The sequence below is a fragment of the Ptiloglossa arizonensis genome, chromosome 1 (genome assembly GCF_051014685.1).
Source record: "Ptiloglossa arizonensis isolate GNS036 chromosome 1, iyPtiAriz1_principal, whole genome shotgun sequence".
NCBI lineage: Eukaryota > Metazoa > Arthropoda > Insecta > Hymenoptera > Colletidae > Ptiloglossa > Ptiloglossa arizonensis.
Genome location: NC_135048.1, coordinates 20,124,316 through 20,141,298, shown reverse-complemented (window position 1 = coordinate 20,141,298; position 16,983 = coordinate 20,124,316). Strand labels below are relative to the sequence as shown.

The 16,983-nt window shown below is 37.3% G+C and overlaps 1 protein-coding gene across 4 annotated transcripts in view; it reads left to right on the top strand.

Moving 5' to 3' along the window:
- Positions 1-16,983, top strand: part of LOC143143747 (dual 3',5'-cyclic-AMP and -GMP phosphodiesterase 11) — a 155,797-nt gene that overhangs the window by 135,004 nt on the left and 3,810 nt on the right. For all 4 annotated transcript variants that reach the window (XM_076305415.1, XM_076305392.1, XM_076305408.1 and 1 more), the window contains 11 exons: positions 1,212-1,587; positions 2,717-3,115; positions 10,630-10,878; positions 12,837-12,947; positions 13,088-13,185; positions 13,291-13,354; positions 13,540-13,775; positions 13,870-13,969; positions 15,031-15,285; positions 15,373-15,482; positions 15,773-16,178. In XM_076305415.1, coding sequence (XP_076161530.1) covers positions 1,212-1,587; positions 2,717-3,115; positions 10,630-10,878; positions 12,837-12,947; positions 13,088-13,185; positions 13,291-13,354; positions 13,540-13,775; positions 13,870-13,969; positions 15,031-15,285; positions 15,373-15,482; positions 15,773-16,178 — 2,404 coding nt within the window. The remainder of the gene's footprint in view (positions 1-1,211; positions 1,588-2,716; positions 3,116-10,629; positions 10,879-12,836; positions 12,948-13,087; positions 13,186-13,290; positions 13,355-13,539; positions 13,776-13,869; positions 13,970-15,030; positions 15,286-15,372; positions 15,483-15,772; positions 16,179-16,983) is intronic.

Sequence of the window (16,983 nt, the reverse complement as noted above, 5' to 3'; positions counted from 1 at the left end):
TTCGTATCAGAGTTCTAGAATCGTACACTGGTAATCGCTGTACGTATCTTGAATGTAAACAAAAGTTCAATCACGTTGTACACTTCACGTTTATCTGCGATTCATGAATACTGGTGGATCGTAGTATGGTAGCGATCAAAGTGCGGCCACATCGATTTATTCGAAGTTTCGTATTGCTTTATACGAACGGAGAGGAATGTTGCAACAGTTTTTACGTCGTGACAACGTTCAAGGTCTCCACTTGGATCAACTTTATATACCCAAGTACAAAAATTACCGAAATGTTCTTCGTCGCTCGGAATCTTTTCTTCGAGCTTTAATATTCCTCCTCGTAATAGTCTTTCAACGACCCTAGATTCCGTTCGTAAAAATGAAGTTGACCTATCGTCTTGTTTACATCTCCACAAGAAAAGAAGAATTACTATTCACTTATCGAAACTTCGCTCGTATAATTTTCTAGCCGTTTCGAAATACCTCGCTCTCTATACAAATAATGTACACGTATACCATACTATATTACAAACCATATTTCAAACATTCATACTATATTTCAAACATTCGAACATTCACACTATACTTCAAACATTCGAACATTCATACTATATTTCAACCATTCAATTATGCGTTATTTTAAATACATTGTTACACGGTGGATGTTTACTATAAAAATACGTTCGCGTAACTGTCAATAATAGTCAGCGTACACTACAAATTCGTGTAACGAATTATTCGTTATTATCCAATATAATTCGTATCGCTGGACAATGTATCATTTTAAATACATCGTTACACGGTGGATGTTTACTATAAATACGTTCGCGTAACTGTCAACAATACTCAGCGTACACTACAAATTCGTGTAACGAATTATTCGTTATTATCCAATATAATTCGTATCGCTGGACAATATCATTTTAAATACATCGTTACACGGTGAATGTTTACTACAAATACGTTCACGTAACTCCGTAAATAACGATCGGTACCTACTATAAATCTGCTTAATGATATCGTTCCTATCGAGTAGTCGATGCATTGTTTTAAATATTCGAGTGCCTTAAACGCGTACACGTAACTCCGTGAATAACGGCCGGAGAGTTTCTAGAATAATTTCGAAGCGTATCGACTACTACGCAGAGAGAAAATATACGTAGATACTGTTGCACAAGTATGAACGGAGCGTTGACAAGCGTGTGATTGTTTATCGACAGGAAAGTGACGAGACAGACCGTCGACATGTGGCTAGTGTCGCACGCGACGCCGACGTCTTCGTCGAGCAGCTGCGTGGAGCTCTCGAGCCCGATCCATGCGGGTGGCGGGACATCTTCTTCCGGTCGGGGTGGTTCCGGTGGTTCGGGCGCGACGACCCCCGTTCGCAAAATTTCGGCCCACGAGTTCGAGCGCGGCGGTTTGCTGAAACCGATCGTCAACACAATCGACGGGACACCGACCTTCCTGAGCGTCACACCTGGGGACTCGGGACAGCCAGGGAGTCAACCGGTCGGCTCGGGAAATTCGGTCAGACCCCAAAGACGATCGAGGCACGAGCTCAGGCATCTCGATGAAAAGGACCTCATCTTTGAATTGGTAAAGTTTCCGCTTTCTCTCGATTCGTTCGTCGTTACAAACTGTCCTTTGTATATTGAATGCATCGCGCGAGTGGAGAACGATCTCGGTGCAGAATGCGGACAATTGCGCGAATCGCTGCATTTTTTTTTTTTATTATTTTTCGATTCGATTTGTCCGAGGCTCGTGGAAAAATTCAAGATTTATTCGGAAGAGAAACGGATCTTTCTTGCGCGCGTTTCGAGGCTCGGTTGATGTACGATAATCGCGGCATCTATCGACACTTGAGAATACTCGTTCGAACGATGTTGCCTTTTTTTCTTTTTCTTTATCGCGTAACTTGTTGCTACCGCGTTAAACCCGCTTTCTTGAGCGCTCGGTACTGCGAGTACTCTCAACCTTTTCGAGAGAAAACGGTTCCGTGCGTGCAATGGCGGAGAAGTAAATCCACCGAAGCGTTCTTTCTTCGATCTTCGATTATTTCACACGCGAACCCGCAACATTGTCCCGATACCGATACGAGACATCGGTTATCGTATCGTCCGTTTGCTTTACACGTGTAAAAATCACAGGTTTGATAGGTTGAAACCACAACGGTTAAAATTATTCGTCGATTGGTTAACGGCGATGCGGGTGAAACGTGATACGTACTTAAACGTTTCCAGCTTTATTTCAGAGGCTCCTCGGAATGGTGTTATTCACACAGATTTCAGTGTGTGTAAACAGATGACGTTTCTTTTTTTTTTTTTTCTCTCTCCTCTATCTCCTCCACGAGATTACCCGGTGCTTGTATTTCTTTCTTTTATCGTCCGTTCGCACATACCGCAGTCTGTATAATTAATCTTTAGAATCAGTTTCTTTAAGAGGAGCTTAAATAAAGGTTCGAACGTTGAAACAAAGATTACGTCACGCGACACCGTGGTATCGAGATTTCTCCTTTCTTCGTTTCGAATCGTCAACGAAACTCGCGTTCGTCGAATATACCCGTGAAACACCGTCCGCGATATTTCGGTACCATCGAACGATCGATTTACGCGTGTAACGTAATTGGTGAAACGTATCGGCCCGGTTTCCCGTTAACCAGCCTAATTATCGCAAAATTTGTGGTCGCTGTCACAGAGTAGTCCGTGATCGATCGATTTAACCGTAGGTCAAGGATATCTGTAACGAGCTGGACGTGAGGTCCTTGTGTCACAAGATCTTGCAGAACGTAAGCACCCTGCTACACGCCGACCGTGGTTCCCTGTTTCTCGTTCAAGGGGAGAGGGCTGGCGGTTGCATGCCCTCCTCGCAAAATCACGACTCGTTTGCGGTAAACCCTATCGGTGGTGCGTGTCCAGGGAAAACGGGCAACGGGAGCCCCGAACACAGGGAAACGGGATACTACACCAGAAGCAGATGCTTGGTCTCGAAGCTGTTCGATGTGTGCTCGAGATCGACTCTACTCGAGATGGAGAAAAAGGACGAGATCAAAATTCCTTGGGGCACGGGTATCGTCGGATACGTCGCCGAAAGCGGGGAACCTGTCAACATACCGGATGCATACAAGGTAAGGATTCGTTTATTCCTGGACGTTTCACTTTTCGAGATGCAGTGGATTTAAACGTCCTGACTTAACGTTTCGTATCTGTTTACCGTCCTGATATGATCGTGGTGGAATATTTTCTAACCCATTATGGAATATAGTGGATCGAAATGCGAATTATCTTTTCGCTACCCTGATACAATCGTGGTGGAATATTTTTTAACCCATTATGGAATATAGTGAATCGAAACGCGAACTATCTTTTCGCTACCCTGATACAATCGTGGTGGAATATTTTTTAACCCATTATGGAATATAGTGAATCGAAACGCGAATTATCTTTTCGTTATTCTGATACAATCGTGGTGGTATATTTTTTAACCTATTATGGAATATAGTGGATCGAAACGTTATACGAACCATCTTTTCGCTATCCTGATATAATCGTGGTGGAATATTTTTCAATTTATTATGGAAAATAGTAAATGCCCCACCCTTTTGCTAATGTATTGTAATTTTTATAGAAAATTATAGTAGCACGTGTTGTACGATAAGACTATTTGTATCCACTATTTGTAATTAAATATCCAAACTATTATTTTACACGTACTGCTGTGCCTCGAAGAGTCAACGTAAATTTAAGTAATTACTTTTAGATTTCGAACTTATGGCTTTATTTAAACGTCGTGCCTTAACGCTTCGCTATCCCGATACTGGGTCGTTGAACAAGTTTCGTCGTTTTTTCCATTGTGAAAGAATACTACGACACTTCGACTTTGAACAACTGTAAATATACGAATGAGTCGACAGATCTACGTGAAACTTCGCACACGTTCATCGAACGGTAGTACCATTTTTAGAAAAATAAAACGACGAATCTAATAGCTCTATTTCTCACGACAAAACTCATCGAGGAATCTATTGTGATCACGGTGGAATGTATTTCAATTTATTATGGAATATAGCTGATCGAAACGCGAACAATCTTTTCGCTATCCTGATATAATCATGGTGGAATATTTTTTAACTTATTATGGAAAATAGTCGATCGAAACGTGAACCATCTTTTTGCTATCCTGATATAATCCTCGTATAATCATGGAATATTCTTTAACCTATTATGGAAAATAGTGGTTCGAAACGTGCACCACTTTTTTGCTACCCTGGTATAATCATGGTGGAATATATTTCAATCCAATTTTTACAGAAAATTAAAATAATATAAGTTGTACGATAGGACTATTTATATCTATTAATTGTAATTAAATATACAATCTACTTTTTAATTTCAATCATTTGTTATCATTTTGCGTGTACTACTGTGCAGCGAAGAGTTAACGTAAATTTAAGAAATTACTGTTTTAGATTTAGAAATTGATCGGTCAGTTATTTTTGATCGTCAAATTTTTGGCCACTCGAAGTACCGAGAGAGAAAATTGTTCGATTTTCGAAAAAGAATTCAATTTTTCATACCCACACGAGTCCCGATAATATTAAATGAAAATTATTTATGACATTCGCGTATGTGCATAGACGAATGCTGTATTTGACATTTCGTTCTGTCTGAATTTTGGAACCGTTTAAACAACGGACGTCATCAATTTGTGAAAATGTCAAAGCTTCTCTATCTTTTACCATTATTCGCTGCACATTTCTCACAATTATTCGTTGTATTATTGCTAAAATTATTACTTTTCAGAATAATAACAGATTGAGAAATTTCTATGCAACGAAACTTTCGATGTTTGCGGGAAAATAATGTCAACTTGAAAGCAATAATTCAATATTTCGTTGGAACTGTTAAGATTATTTACAATACGTAGTATAAATAGTTGAGGAAACATCGCCAATTCGTCTTCAGACCGCTAAATCGGTTCTTCTATAATTATACAAAATATCATGAATCGCAAATAGTTATTGGCCAAATAACAATCCGAGATGCATCCGGGATTAGTTTCCGGTATATAATTTTAGTTTCTCGAAAATTGTTAACACAAACGTGATAAATTAACTCCTGAACGGCTAACGTCACGGTATTCCGATTTCATTGTATGTGAAATCAGCATTTTAAATCGCGATTTAAATATTAACAAGTCGGATAGAAATGAAATTTAAACGACAGAATTTCTTTCATGGAAATTGCATCGAATGTAATAAATTACTTCATTAATACTGAATCGCATTATGTAAAATTGATGCATCTACGGTCTGTTTAATCTTTGCATGTGGCTTATTATCAGATATGGGTTTTATGCCCTTTAAAGGTTCTCAGAAAGCTGCATAGGTCCGTTCTTCGGTTAATCGAACAAAAGCTGCGTTTAATTAAAGTATACTCGAACTTGCTCCGAACTTATTTCGTTCAAATTTCAAACTTCTAAGTATCGAAGTAATTCACTAACGGTTAATTGCTGATTGACAATTCAATTTCAATTAAACTTTGAATAGATTGTACGGTTTTCGCTGTTCAGTGCCCTCTGTCATGGTATAGTATTCGTTCATTTATCGTTTGCAAGATAATTTTATATACCAGGTATCGTGAAGCGGTATCGAATTATTATTTTCAAATTAAACGTGGTAAATAATCGTGAAGAAGAAAACCAGGTGTCTTCGATATTTTTTTTTTCGTGTATTTAAATTCCGATAAAAAAATTCTTCCGTTAACGAAATTTTTCAGGTAATAATCGGTATATATTTAGTCGAACAATTGATCGAAGGTCGCAAATTACTAACTTTAAAAAAGAAATTTAAATTAATCGTATCAAAACTTCACTTCTTTCCCAAGTATCGACGCGATGTTAACTTTTCAAATTTGTGAGAAATTTAACACCGAAAGTGATTTAACTCGATGTTGAAAACGTTTCGGTGATGAATAAATATTCTTTTTCGGATAACAAGAGATTGCTGAATTCTACTTAAAAACCATAAGTTAGATTCTCATCGAACTGTGCGCAGTCCTCTCGCTAAATAGTCGAGCTGATGTACACTGACCTCGCAAAAACTTGTCCATACAACCACAAATACACCGAAGCGATCGCCAATCAGTTTGCGCAACCAACAGCATTCTACCAATCGGAAGTTGGGACTCACCTATGCATTTGTAGTAGCATGGACAAGTTCTTCTGTGGCCAGATTATACACCAGTGTTTTCCAAAGTGAAGAGCACCACCCCTAGAAGAGAGTTCTACGATCTAAAGGGTAGAGTGGGGGAAGTGAATAAAATATTTTTAATACAGAAAAACGTGGATAACTTGAACAAACTTAAACTCTTTCAATCGGTACCTTTATTAAAATTTAACTGTGTGGGTGTATTCTTTTTTATATTATTTTAAATCCTCCACTTTCTTTGGACACAAACCTTTTTTCTGAAAAGGGACACCAAGATTAAAAGAATTTTATCAATTGAATATTTTAATCTATGTCCAATCCTTCTCCACATCTTTGAGCATGATTAAAAATTCATTGGAAGTTGTTTCTGTACACAGTTTCAAAATCGTGTCGAACTTTTTCGTCACAGCCACCTGGATCTCTTCTTTGTTATGACACTTTCCTCCAGAAGGTCAAATTCAATTTGGAGAATAAAGAGAAATCTATTGTTTCCAGATCGAGAGAGTTAGGAGAACGGACAATGTGCTTGTTTCTTCGCTAAGAATGATCGTGTATCCCCTAGTGAAATCTCCTAAACTGGTAAATCTGGTATACCATGATACACGTTCCTTCCCACAAGCAACGTTCGTTAATTCGTGCCCGATTCGAAATCAAATTTCACAGTTCCTCTCTGTCTAGTGTCGAACTTGCAACGAAAAGCATAGAAAGGATTTGACTCCGGTTCTATTATTCATAGACTAGAAGTAAATGACCATAAACAATCTTACGAATAGAGAGACACCTACAATTTATTCGTAGTTGATTCGTGCCCGATTCAAAATCAAATTTCACAGTTCCTCTCTGTCCAGTGTCGAACTTGCAACGAAAAGCATCGAAAGGATTTGACTCCGGTTCTATTATTCATAGACTAGAAGTAAATGACCATAAAAAATCTTACGAATAGAGAGACACCTACAATTTATTCGTAGTTGATTCGTGCCCGATTCAAAATCAAATTTCACAGTTCCTCTCTGTCCAGTGTCGAACTTGCAACGAAAAGCATCGAAAGGATTTGACTCCGGTTCTATTATTCATAGACTAGAAGTAAATGACCATAAACAATCTTACGAATAGAGAGACACCTACAATTTATTCGTAGTTGATTCGTGCCCGATTCAAAATCAAATTTCACAGTTCCTCTCTGTCCAGTGTCGAACTTGCAACGAAAAGCATCGAAAGGATTTGACTCCGGTTCTATTATTCATAGACTAGAAGTAAATGACCATAAAAAATCTTACGAATAGAGAGACACCTACAATTTATTATTCCAGGGCGATCCGATGGATAACGTCTCCAGTATGTCGTGTAAAAAATCAGTCGAGGAACTTTTTAGACAGACGGTGTATGTTCCGTAAGCCTGAGCGTGACGTGAGCGTCACTCAAGCGTTACGCCCCTTGAACGTTAGTGGGAGTATAGCTTAAGGCTGACAGCAATGAATGAGATTTTTTAGGCTTTCACGGCCCGGGTCCATGCAGATTATACCGCTCGAAGCTTCTGAACGTGAACCTTGTCCTTTGAGAAGAATTAAATGCAATTTCCAACGATTCCCTGTATTTTCTTGGGAAGTGTCCTTCGATCCTGGTACAACTTTGGGCATTTTACTTAGCAGCCTAACTATACATTTAGATACCTAGCAACATTAACCGGAACGCGTACCAGCGATCGAGCTGCGTCTAAAATTCACTACTTTCGGTTATTCAATCGTTCGATTAACCAATTGGGAGGATTTCTGATGAACGATTACGAACATTGGAAGCTATTAGAATTCTTTTTAGCAAAAAGAGTATAGAATTCTATTGGAAGGTTCTGGGTTGTGTTCTCCGCGAACGAAGTCACTGTTCGTCGCGAGTACGTCGGATCGTTGTCATCGTTCGAAACTGTTACGTTTTTGAAAAGTTTGTATTTAGAAAATAGGAGGATTCGGTTTGTAGATTGTAGAGTAAGTGCTGTACAGTTTGTCACGGTTCTTTTATCACCGTTTCATGGTTAAGTCATCCCTACAGACTTTTACGTTTTCGAAACAGTGCAGTCCGATATCTGATAGCGTTCAACGTTCAATCACGAGGATACACGTGTCAAGGTTCCATTCGGCATTGGACTCTGTCGATAAATCTTTAGAAAGCGAAATAACGTCTATCTACGTTCGAAACGATCTTAAAATACGAGTACAGCGGTGTACTTGGTATTCCATGGCATCGCTAATGACGGTAACGTTAGGTGAAAGTTTACTAGTATTACGATTCGTTCCCAGAAATGGGTGACGGGGGCCCTGCGGAAACATACGCGTCACCCAGATACGGGTGACACGGCAGTCAACATGTTAAATAGACAAGAACTATGAAACATGCACCGAGATCGATGTGTCATCCGATTTCTTCGATGAAGATAGCCAATGCTGGTTTTTCCACAGGGCGTGCCTCGTACCAAAAAAACCTCGATAAAAATTTCAGAATATTTTGGAGCAAAATGCAACTCGAGCAGTCTCGGAACATTTTGCAAAACTGTCACCACTGAAACTCATCCAAATTCTTAAGAGTCCAGTAGTTACATATTTTAGTAAAACGTTCGACGAAAGTAAGAAACGTTTACAGAGAATGAAACTACAGAATTTTATTGACAATGTTATCTTTCAAACTAGTATAAGATAAATGTTGCTATTGGAACGGTACCGCCTATCGGTATCAAAGTTGCCAAAAGATTATAGGCTTCCAGGACTGTCAAAACTTTTAAAATATTTAGAGTACTCAAGACTTGTAAAATATTTCCGATTTTCAAAATATTGGAGACTTGTAAAAGATTTCAGATTTTCAAACTGTTCGAGACTTGTAAAAGATTTCAAATTTTCAAAATATTGGAGACTTGTAAAAGATTTCAGATTTACAAAATATCGAAGACTTGTAAAAGATTTCAAATTTTCAAAATATTGGAGACTTGTAAAATATTTCCGATTTACAAAATATCGAAGACTCGTAAAAGATTTCAGATTTACAAAATATTGAAGACTCGTAAAAGATTTCAAATTTTCAAAATATTAGAAACTTGTAGAAGATTTCAAATTTTTAAAATATTGGAGACTCGTAGAAGATTTCAAATTTACGATATATTCAGCACTTGTAAAATATTTCCAATTTTAAAAATATTGGAGACTTGTAAAAGATTTCAGATTTACAAAATATCGAAGACTCGTAAAAGATTTCAGATTTACAAAATATTGGAGACTTGTAAAAGATTTCAGATTTACAAAATATTGGAGACTCGTCAAAGATTTCAAATTTTCAAAATATTAGAAACTTATAGAAGATTTCAAATTTTTAAAATATTGGAGACTCTTAGAAGATTTCAAATTTACAAAATATTCAGCACTTGTAAAATATTTCCAATTTTCAAAATATTGGAGACTTGTAAAAGATTTCAGATTTTCAAACTGTTCGATACTTGTAAAAGATTTCAAATTTTCAAAATATTGGAGACTTGTAAAAGATTTCAGATTTACAAAATATTGGAGACTCGTCAAAGATTTCAAATTTTCAAAATATTAGGAACTTATAGAAGATTTCAAATTTTTAAAATATTGGAGACTCTTAGAAGATTTCAAATTTACAAAATATTCAGCACTTGTAAAATATTTCCAATTTTCAAAATATTGGAGACTTGTAAAAGATTTCAGATTTTCAAACTGTTCGAGACTTGTAAAAGATTTCAAATTTTCAAAATATTGGAGACTTGTAAAAGATTTCAGATTTACAAAATATTGGAGACTCGTAAAAGATTTCAAATTTTCAAAATATTGGAGACTTGTAAAAGATTTCAGATTTACAAAATATCGAAGACTCGTAAAAGATTTCAGATTTACAAAATGTTGGAGACTCGTCAAAGATTTCAAATTTTCAAAATACTAGAAACTTATAGAAGATTTCAAATTTTTAAAATATTGGAGACTCGTAGAAGATTTCAAATTTACAAAATATTCAGCACTTGTAAAATATTTCCAATTTTCAAAATATTGGAGACTTGTAAAAGATTTCAGATTTTCAAACTGTTCGAGACTTGTAAAAGATTTCAAATTTTCAAAATATTAGAGACTTGTAAAAGATTTCAAATTTTCAAAATATTAGAAACTCGTAAAAGATTTCAAATTTTCAAAATATTGGAGACTCGTAGAAGATTTCAAATTTACAAAATATTCAGCACTAGTAAAATATTTGAAATTTTCAAAATGTTGGAGACCTCTCGAGCCTATCTCGGTTTCAAGAGACTCTCACCGTGACTCAGAAGTCCAGGTTCTCGAGTAACGTAGTCAAGCGTGGACATGTTCGAGCAAAAGTATTGAATTTGCCACGCGAAAACTCAATACGCGACGCGACGTATTGAAAGAGTGTCTCGATGCTTCCAGGATTCAAGGTTCAACCGTGAAATCGATGCGTTAACCGGATACAGAACTAGAGCCCTTTTGTGCATGCCAATAAAGGACTGCAACGGGGATGTCATCGGGGTTGCGCAAGTGATCAACAAACTCGGCGGCGAAGGTCAATTCACCGCGCAGGAAGAGAAAGTTTTCGCTGGATATTTGCAATTTTGCGGAATTGGCCTGAGAAACGCACAACTCTACGAGAAAAGTCAATTAGAAGTGAAAAGGAATCAGGTTAGTAGACGAATAAAATTATTTCGTACGTTAGATACTAATACCGTAAACGGTGCTGTGTAACTTCAACGAGCTGCGTCGTTAAAGTTCCAGCGCGTATACCGGGTAAGTGATGTATTAAAAAAATTTTAATTAACATCATTTTCGAACGTACGTTCCGTGTAAAACTGAAAATTGAAATTAAATTTCCGATTCCAACGAATAAAATACATACCGGGGACGCCATTTTTCTGCTACAATTTCGAACTCGCGTGAAAACATTAACGCGAAGTGCTTTGTTCGATGCGTAAATAATACGAGCGAGTAACGTGTTACGTTGCTGTAATAATTTTAAAGCCGTGACGTAACGGAAACGTTGTTCGCGGAACGAGAAGCGTCCAAAAATCTTGTACTTCGAAAATGGTTTCTAATATTTGGTACGCATTCCATTTGCATCAATTATGGCTTCCAATCTTCTTGGCATTGACTCAGCTGGGTAAATTTTAGCTGCAAATACGTTTCTTCCTTAATTGTATATCGAGCAACTGCCGTGAAGTTTTTGTGGGATTTATATCCAGCAACTGTTTGGAGTTTCAAGTACTTTCGGAACATTACGCAGAAGCCACTTCTGTATCCGCTAGTGGTGTACTTTGCTTTATTATCTTGTCAGAAGTAACGTGTCTCGTTTGTTCGTAATTTTTACACGGTATTTAACAAATTATTTGCGCAACGCTTCGTTACGGATGCTAAAATTAATTGTGTTGCAAATGTATGTCATACTCTCCCTTGTTAGATCGATTAATATTAAACGAATACGTTTGCCGTTAATATTTGCGAAGAAACGTAACAAAGGATGATTATCGATCAATAGATCGCTTTCTAGGATAAAATCGGTACCTTCCCTCGTTAATTGATCAAGAACGAACCCCATTTACAATCTATCGGTATAATTCTTTGTTTTCCGATCGTAAGGATTGTTTAACACTTCGATCGTTGCTTATTCTTCACAGTACTACAATCTTCACATTTTTAATAACATAAATTTCTGTTCAAATCGACAAATGATATATTTTTCCGGATAAAAGCTGAAAATAGAAATTTTACGTTTCCGGACAAACTTGGAACAATGATGCGCACTATGAACGCAACTTTTGACATTCGTTGTTTGCGATATTTTTCAAGAATATTTATTTTTAGTATTCCTATATTTTTCACGAATATTTACTTTTAGTATTCCTTTATTTTTCAAGAATATTTACTTTCAGCATCCCTCTATTTTTCAAGATTATTTATTTTTAGTATTCCCGTATCTTCCAAGAATATTTTACTTTTTCTATATCCGTTTTCACGAACTCATTTTTACAATTGCAATGTTTTTCGATTGTAACACAAATATCAACGCGTTACCGTATCCGATTTAAATCGCAATATCGTGATTCATTTTAGACAATTGTGACGAAAGTATGGCGCGCAAAAATCAAAATGTACAGGTACGGTGCGACGAGGCTTATCGTCGAATATTGCGTGGTATACGTGTTCATCGATCGGTTTTTAAAATAAATGTACGTATATATAACTCAACATTCGTACGACGCGAGGACAGATACAGTTTGATACGAAACAGGAAAATACGGACAGACGCACCACGTATCCTACATGTACGGCAACAGTCCTGAAAGGGTTAACCGCAAACTGAGTTTCAACTTCTTGCAAGGACCTTAGTTGGAGTTACAATGTAACACAATTAGTCGACTCGCTGCTGCAACAAGTAGCGAGGAAATATTTTTGCGTTACTTTTTCTCCATAAAGTTTCCGCCACGTTTAACGTTACAACACTATCCCTGTTAGTCGTTTAGTGTCTGTACCAATCTGACGCTCGTTCGTGTTAATACATCGAACGAATGCACCTAGAAACAAAAACTCGTACCTATCCCCGATCGGTGGCAAACATTGTAAAATACATTGATGAATTGTTGCAGGTTCTTCTGGATTTGGCTAGAATGATTTTCGAGGAACAGAGTACGATAGAGCACATGGTGTTGAGGATTTTAACCCACACGCAGTCCCTGATACAGTGTCAACGAGTACAGGTAATTTGTCCACGGTCTCTGAGAATTTTTAACCAGAGTACACGTTTATTGTACATATTCCGATAAAACTGTCCGTCGCGCGAAATGTACACGATGATTACACGACGCTGGTGTACGTAATACACGAATATTCTCCTCAGGTTCTTCTAGTGCACAAGGCGTCAAAGGGCAGTTTCTCACGAGTCTTTGACTTCGAGGCGAACGACCTCGCTGGCGAGGATTCCGATTCTCGCACTAGGTGAATGAAGTTTGTAATTATGTTCTTATTTCTCTTCATTCAATTACCATCAATAATTCGAATTTTCCTCGGAAACCTTACATGTATTCGGTTTTGTTCACGCAGTCCATTCGAGAGCAGATTCCCTATAAATGTCGGTATCACCGGTTACGTTGCTACGACTGGTGAGGTGAGCACATTGATTAACAATTGTTTCCTTTTCTTTTTTTTTTCTTTTTTTTTTTAATTTTTTTTTTCTTTTTTTTTTTTTAATTTTATTTTCTATTTCCCAGTTCGTAATTAATAGAATATATAACGTAACCCGGCGCAACGTTCGGGCTTACAATGTACAACGTCGTGCTAAATTTTTCGTAGACGGTGAACATACCGAACGCCTACGAGGATCCAAGATTCGACCCTTCGGTGGATGATGGTACCGGTTTCAAACATCGTACCATTCTCTGCATGCCCATCAAGAACTCGTCGGGTCAGATCATCGGCGTCATTCAACTGATCAACAAGTTCGACGACCTCGCCTTCACGAAGAACGACGAGAATTTCGTCGAGGCGTTTGCTATTTTCTGCGGCATGGGCATACACAACACACACATGTGAGTGCGGTACCCGCAAAAGCGGCACCGAGTACCATCAGGGAGCGTGGTTCGCTCGAAGTTTCTAATTTTCCTTCTATTTTTCCATCAACAGGTACGAGAAGGCCGTGATAGCGATGGCCAAACAAAGCGTCACGTTAGAAGTGCTGAGTTACCACGCTTCCGCCTCGTTGGAGGATGCACAGAGATTGAGGGTTGGTTTCTCTTTCAACATACTCAACGAAGAACGAAAACGCATTTTTCCTTTCGTTTCTTTTTCTACTTTCTTTTTTTTTGTTTTCTTTTTTTTTTTTGTTCTCGTTCGACGCGTTCGATGCATTCGTCTCTAATAGCGCGGCGTATCAGGGCGTCGTGGAAAAGAATCGCGAGTTTCAAAACCCTTGAATCGGTACGGGATAACTACCATTTCCAAGAACGACGATCTATGGTCTTCTGCGATACTATGCTACTTCTTTGGATAGAGAAAAAACTACGCACCTTCGCGTTTGATGTCGTCATTGTTGAGTCACCTCCCTGAAAAGGTGATAGACGAAGCAACGCGTGAACTATACACCGGGTGAATTATAGTTTCGATTATAGAGTCATAGGGTTTTAGAGTTATGTAGTTGTAGAGTTATGTAGTTGTAGAGTTATAAAGTTATAGAGTCATAGAGTTATAGGGTCATAGAGTCATGCAGTTATAGAGTCATGAGTTATAGAGTTATGGATTTATAGAATTATAGAGTTATAGAGTCATAGAGTCATATAGTTATACAGTTATGAGTTATAGAGTTACGGATTTATAGAATTATAGAGTTATAGAGTTATAGAATCATACAGTTATAAAGTCATACAGTTATAGAGTTAGAGAATTATACAATTATAGAGTCATAGACTTATAAAGTTACAGAGTTATGAAAAAAGTAGTAATATAGTTTTGTCTTCGATCGAAGTCTAGTGTCCAATGATATTTCGTAATTCGTTCAAGAAACGAACGAAACGAATAATGTAAACGCGAACGAACGCAAAATATGTATTTGCAATTGCATTTTTCATCGATATGCGAATACACGTATAGTTCGTATATAATCGTTCGAAGACGATTGTGTTACGCAGTATTATCCGGGGCGTGCTGAAAGTTTCCGTCGAAAATTTTATCCGATAATTTTGTTCGTAAAGTAGGTCTCACGGATACCGCGCATTTTGAACGTTTCGTTTGGACAATTTTCTCGGCTCGTCTCTCTTTTCAAGTTCGTTCTCTCAATTGTGATTTCAGGGCTTGAGAGTGCCTTCTTCGGCGCATTTTCAACTGCACGATTTCAAATTCGACGACATATACATGGAGGACGACGAAACGTTGACGGCGTGTCTCCGAATGTTTTTGGATCTCGATTTCGTCGAACGTTTCCACATCGATTACGACGTTCTTTGCCGCTGGCTGCTCAGCGTGAAAAAAAATTATCGAAACGTCACGTACCACAATTGGCGTCACGCGTTCAACGTCGCGCAAATGATGTTCGCGATTCTAACTGTAAGCGAGCTTTCAACGGAACCATAAATTTCATCTAAATTCTCCGTAACTGCTTTATAAATAAGCAACAAGTTTGCGATGTTCTAGGCCACGCAGTGGTGGAAAATCTTTGGGGAAATCGAGTGTCTTGCTTTAATCATTGCTTGCTTGTGTCACGATCTGGATCATCGGGGCACGAATAATTCCTTCCAAATTAAGTGAGTGAAAATTATCCTGGAAGCGATTTTGTTTCCACTTTGATACGTATTCTTTCCTTCTTTAATAACGAATTAAATTCCAGACTCGAATTCTACTAACAGTCGATGAGGATGTATTACACAAGTGTCTGGAATCAATTTGATTAGAATTGGACAAAAGTTAAAACAATATGTACAATTTATATCAAAGAGATTATAATTTGTATTAGACACTTTCGTAATACACCTTGTCGGTATTCGAGTTCACGGTATGAAATATAACAAAAAAAGAATGGATCTGTTGCTTGCAGAGCGTCTTCGCCACTGGCACAACTTTACTCGACATCGACGATGGAGCATCATCATTTCGATCAGTGTCTTATGATTCTAAGTAGCCAAGGGAATCAAATTTTATCGAACCTGTCCCCAGAGGAATATTCCCGTGTGGTTAAAGTTCTCGAAGAGGCGATCCTCTCCACCGACTTAGCGGTTTACTTCAGGAAGAGAGGGGCTTTTCTTAGCTTAGCGAGAGGCGGTGGCTACAATTGGGCTTACAGCGATCATCGAGAACTGCTAAGAGGAATGTTAATGACCGTCTGTGATTTAGCGGCTATAACGAAACCCTGGGATGTTGAAAAGAGGGTGGCAGAATTAGTCAGCAGTGAATTTTTTGAACAGGGGGATATTGAAAGGCGGACTCTTAATATTACCCCTATTGTAAGTATTACAAGAAATTGGATATCTATATAATTATAATGTGTTAACTGTAGGATGAGACATTCGGGGCTAGGGCTGGAACTGCTTGTCGAATTTTCCTGTATTCGAATATTTGAACGCATCAACGATTCAAATATTCGACGAGTATCGAGTTCGAACTTATGTCGATATTCGAATAAACACTCGAGTATTCGAATACCTATCGAATATTCGAATAGTCCCAGCCCTATTTGTATAAATGTATTTATAGTATTTATAGAAGAAATATGATATTATTTGTACAAAAATATTGGTATATGTTCGCTTATGATAAGTAGAATATACAATAATAAATAAATCACATAATGAAATTAATCGACTATTTTACCTAGTTAATGCTGTGTAAAGAGAATAGAAAGTTTTTCAGAAAGACGTGTCAAGAAAGAAAAATTAATTTGACGTTTATATTTGTGTCACACAATTTCAAAGCATGCTCGTATAATAATTATAATTAAATTAAGCAAGATTGTTCATAGAAACTGTAATAAACATGTTTAATATAAATTATACAAAATTAATACTTTTATCTAAGGCAGTATTATTCTAGTAATAGTAGTTTTATAAAATAATGATGGTAGTAGTGAATTTAGAAAAACTAAAATTTTCTAATAAATTTCCATGGAAAGTTTAATTTTTTAATTCAATAATTATCGTTAAATTAGACTTGCATAATAATCATAGGAGTAAAGAGTAAGACCGTATATACATTTGGTACTTATTTTAAAGAACTATACCAATAATAAGCGATACAAAAGAACATTCTGAG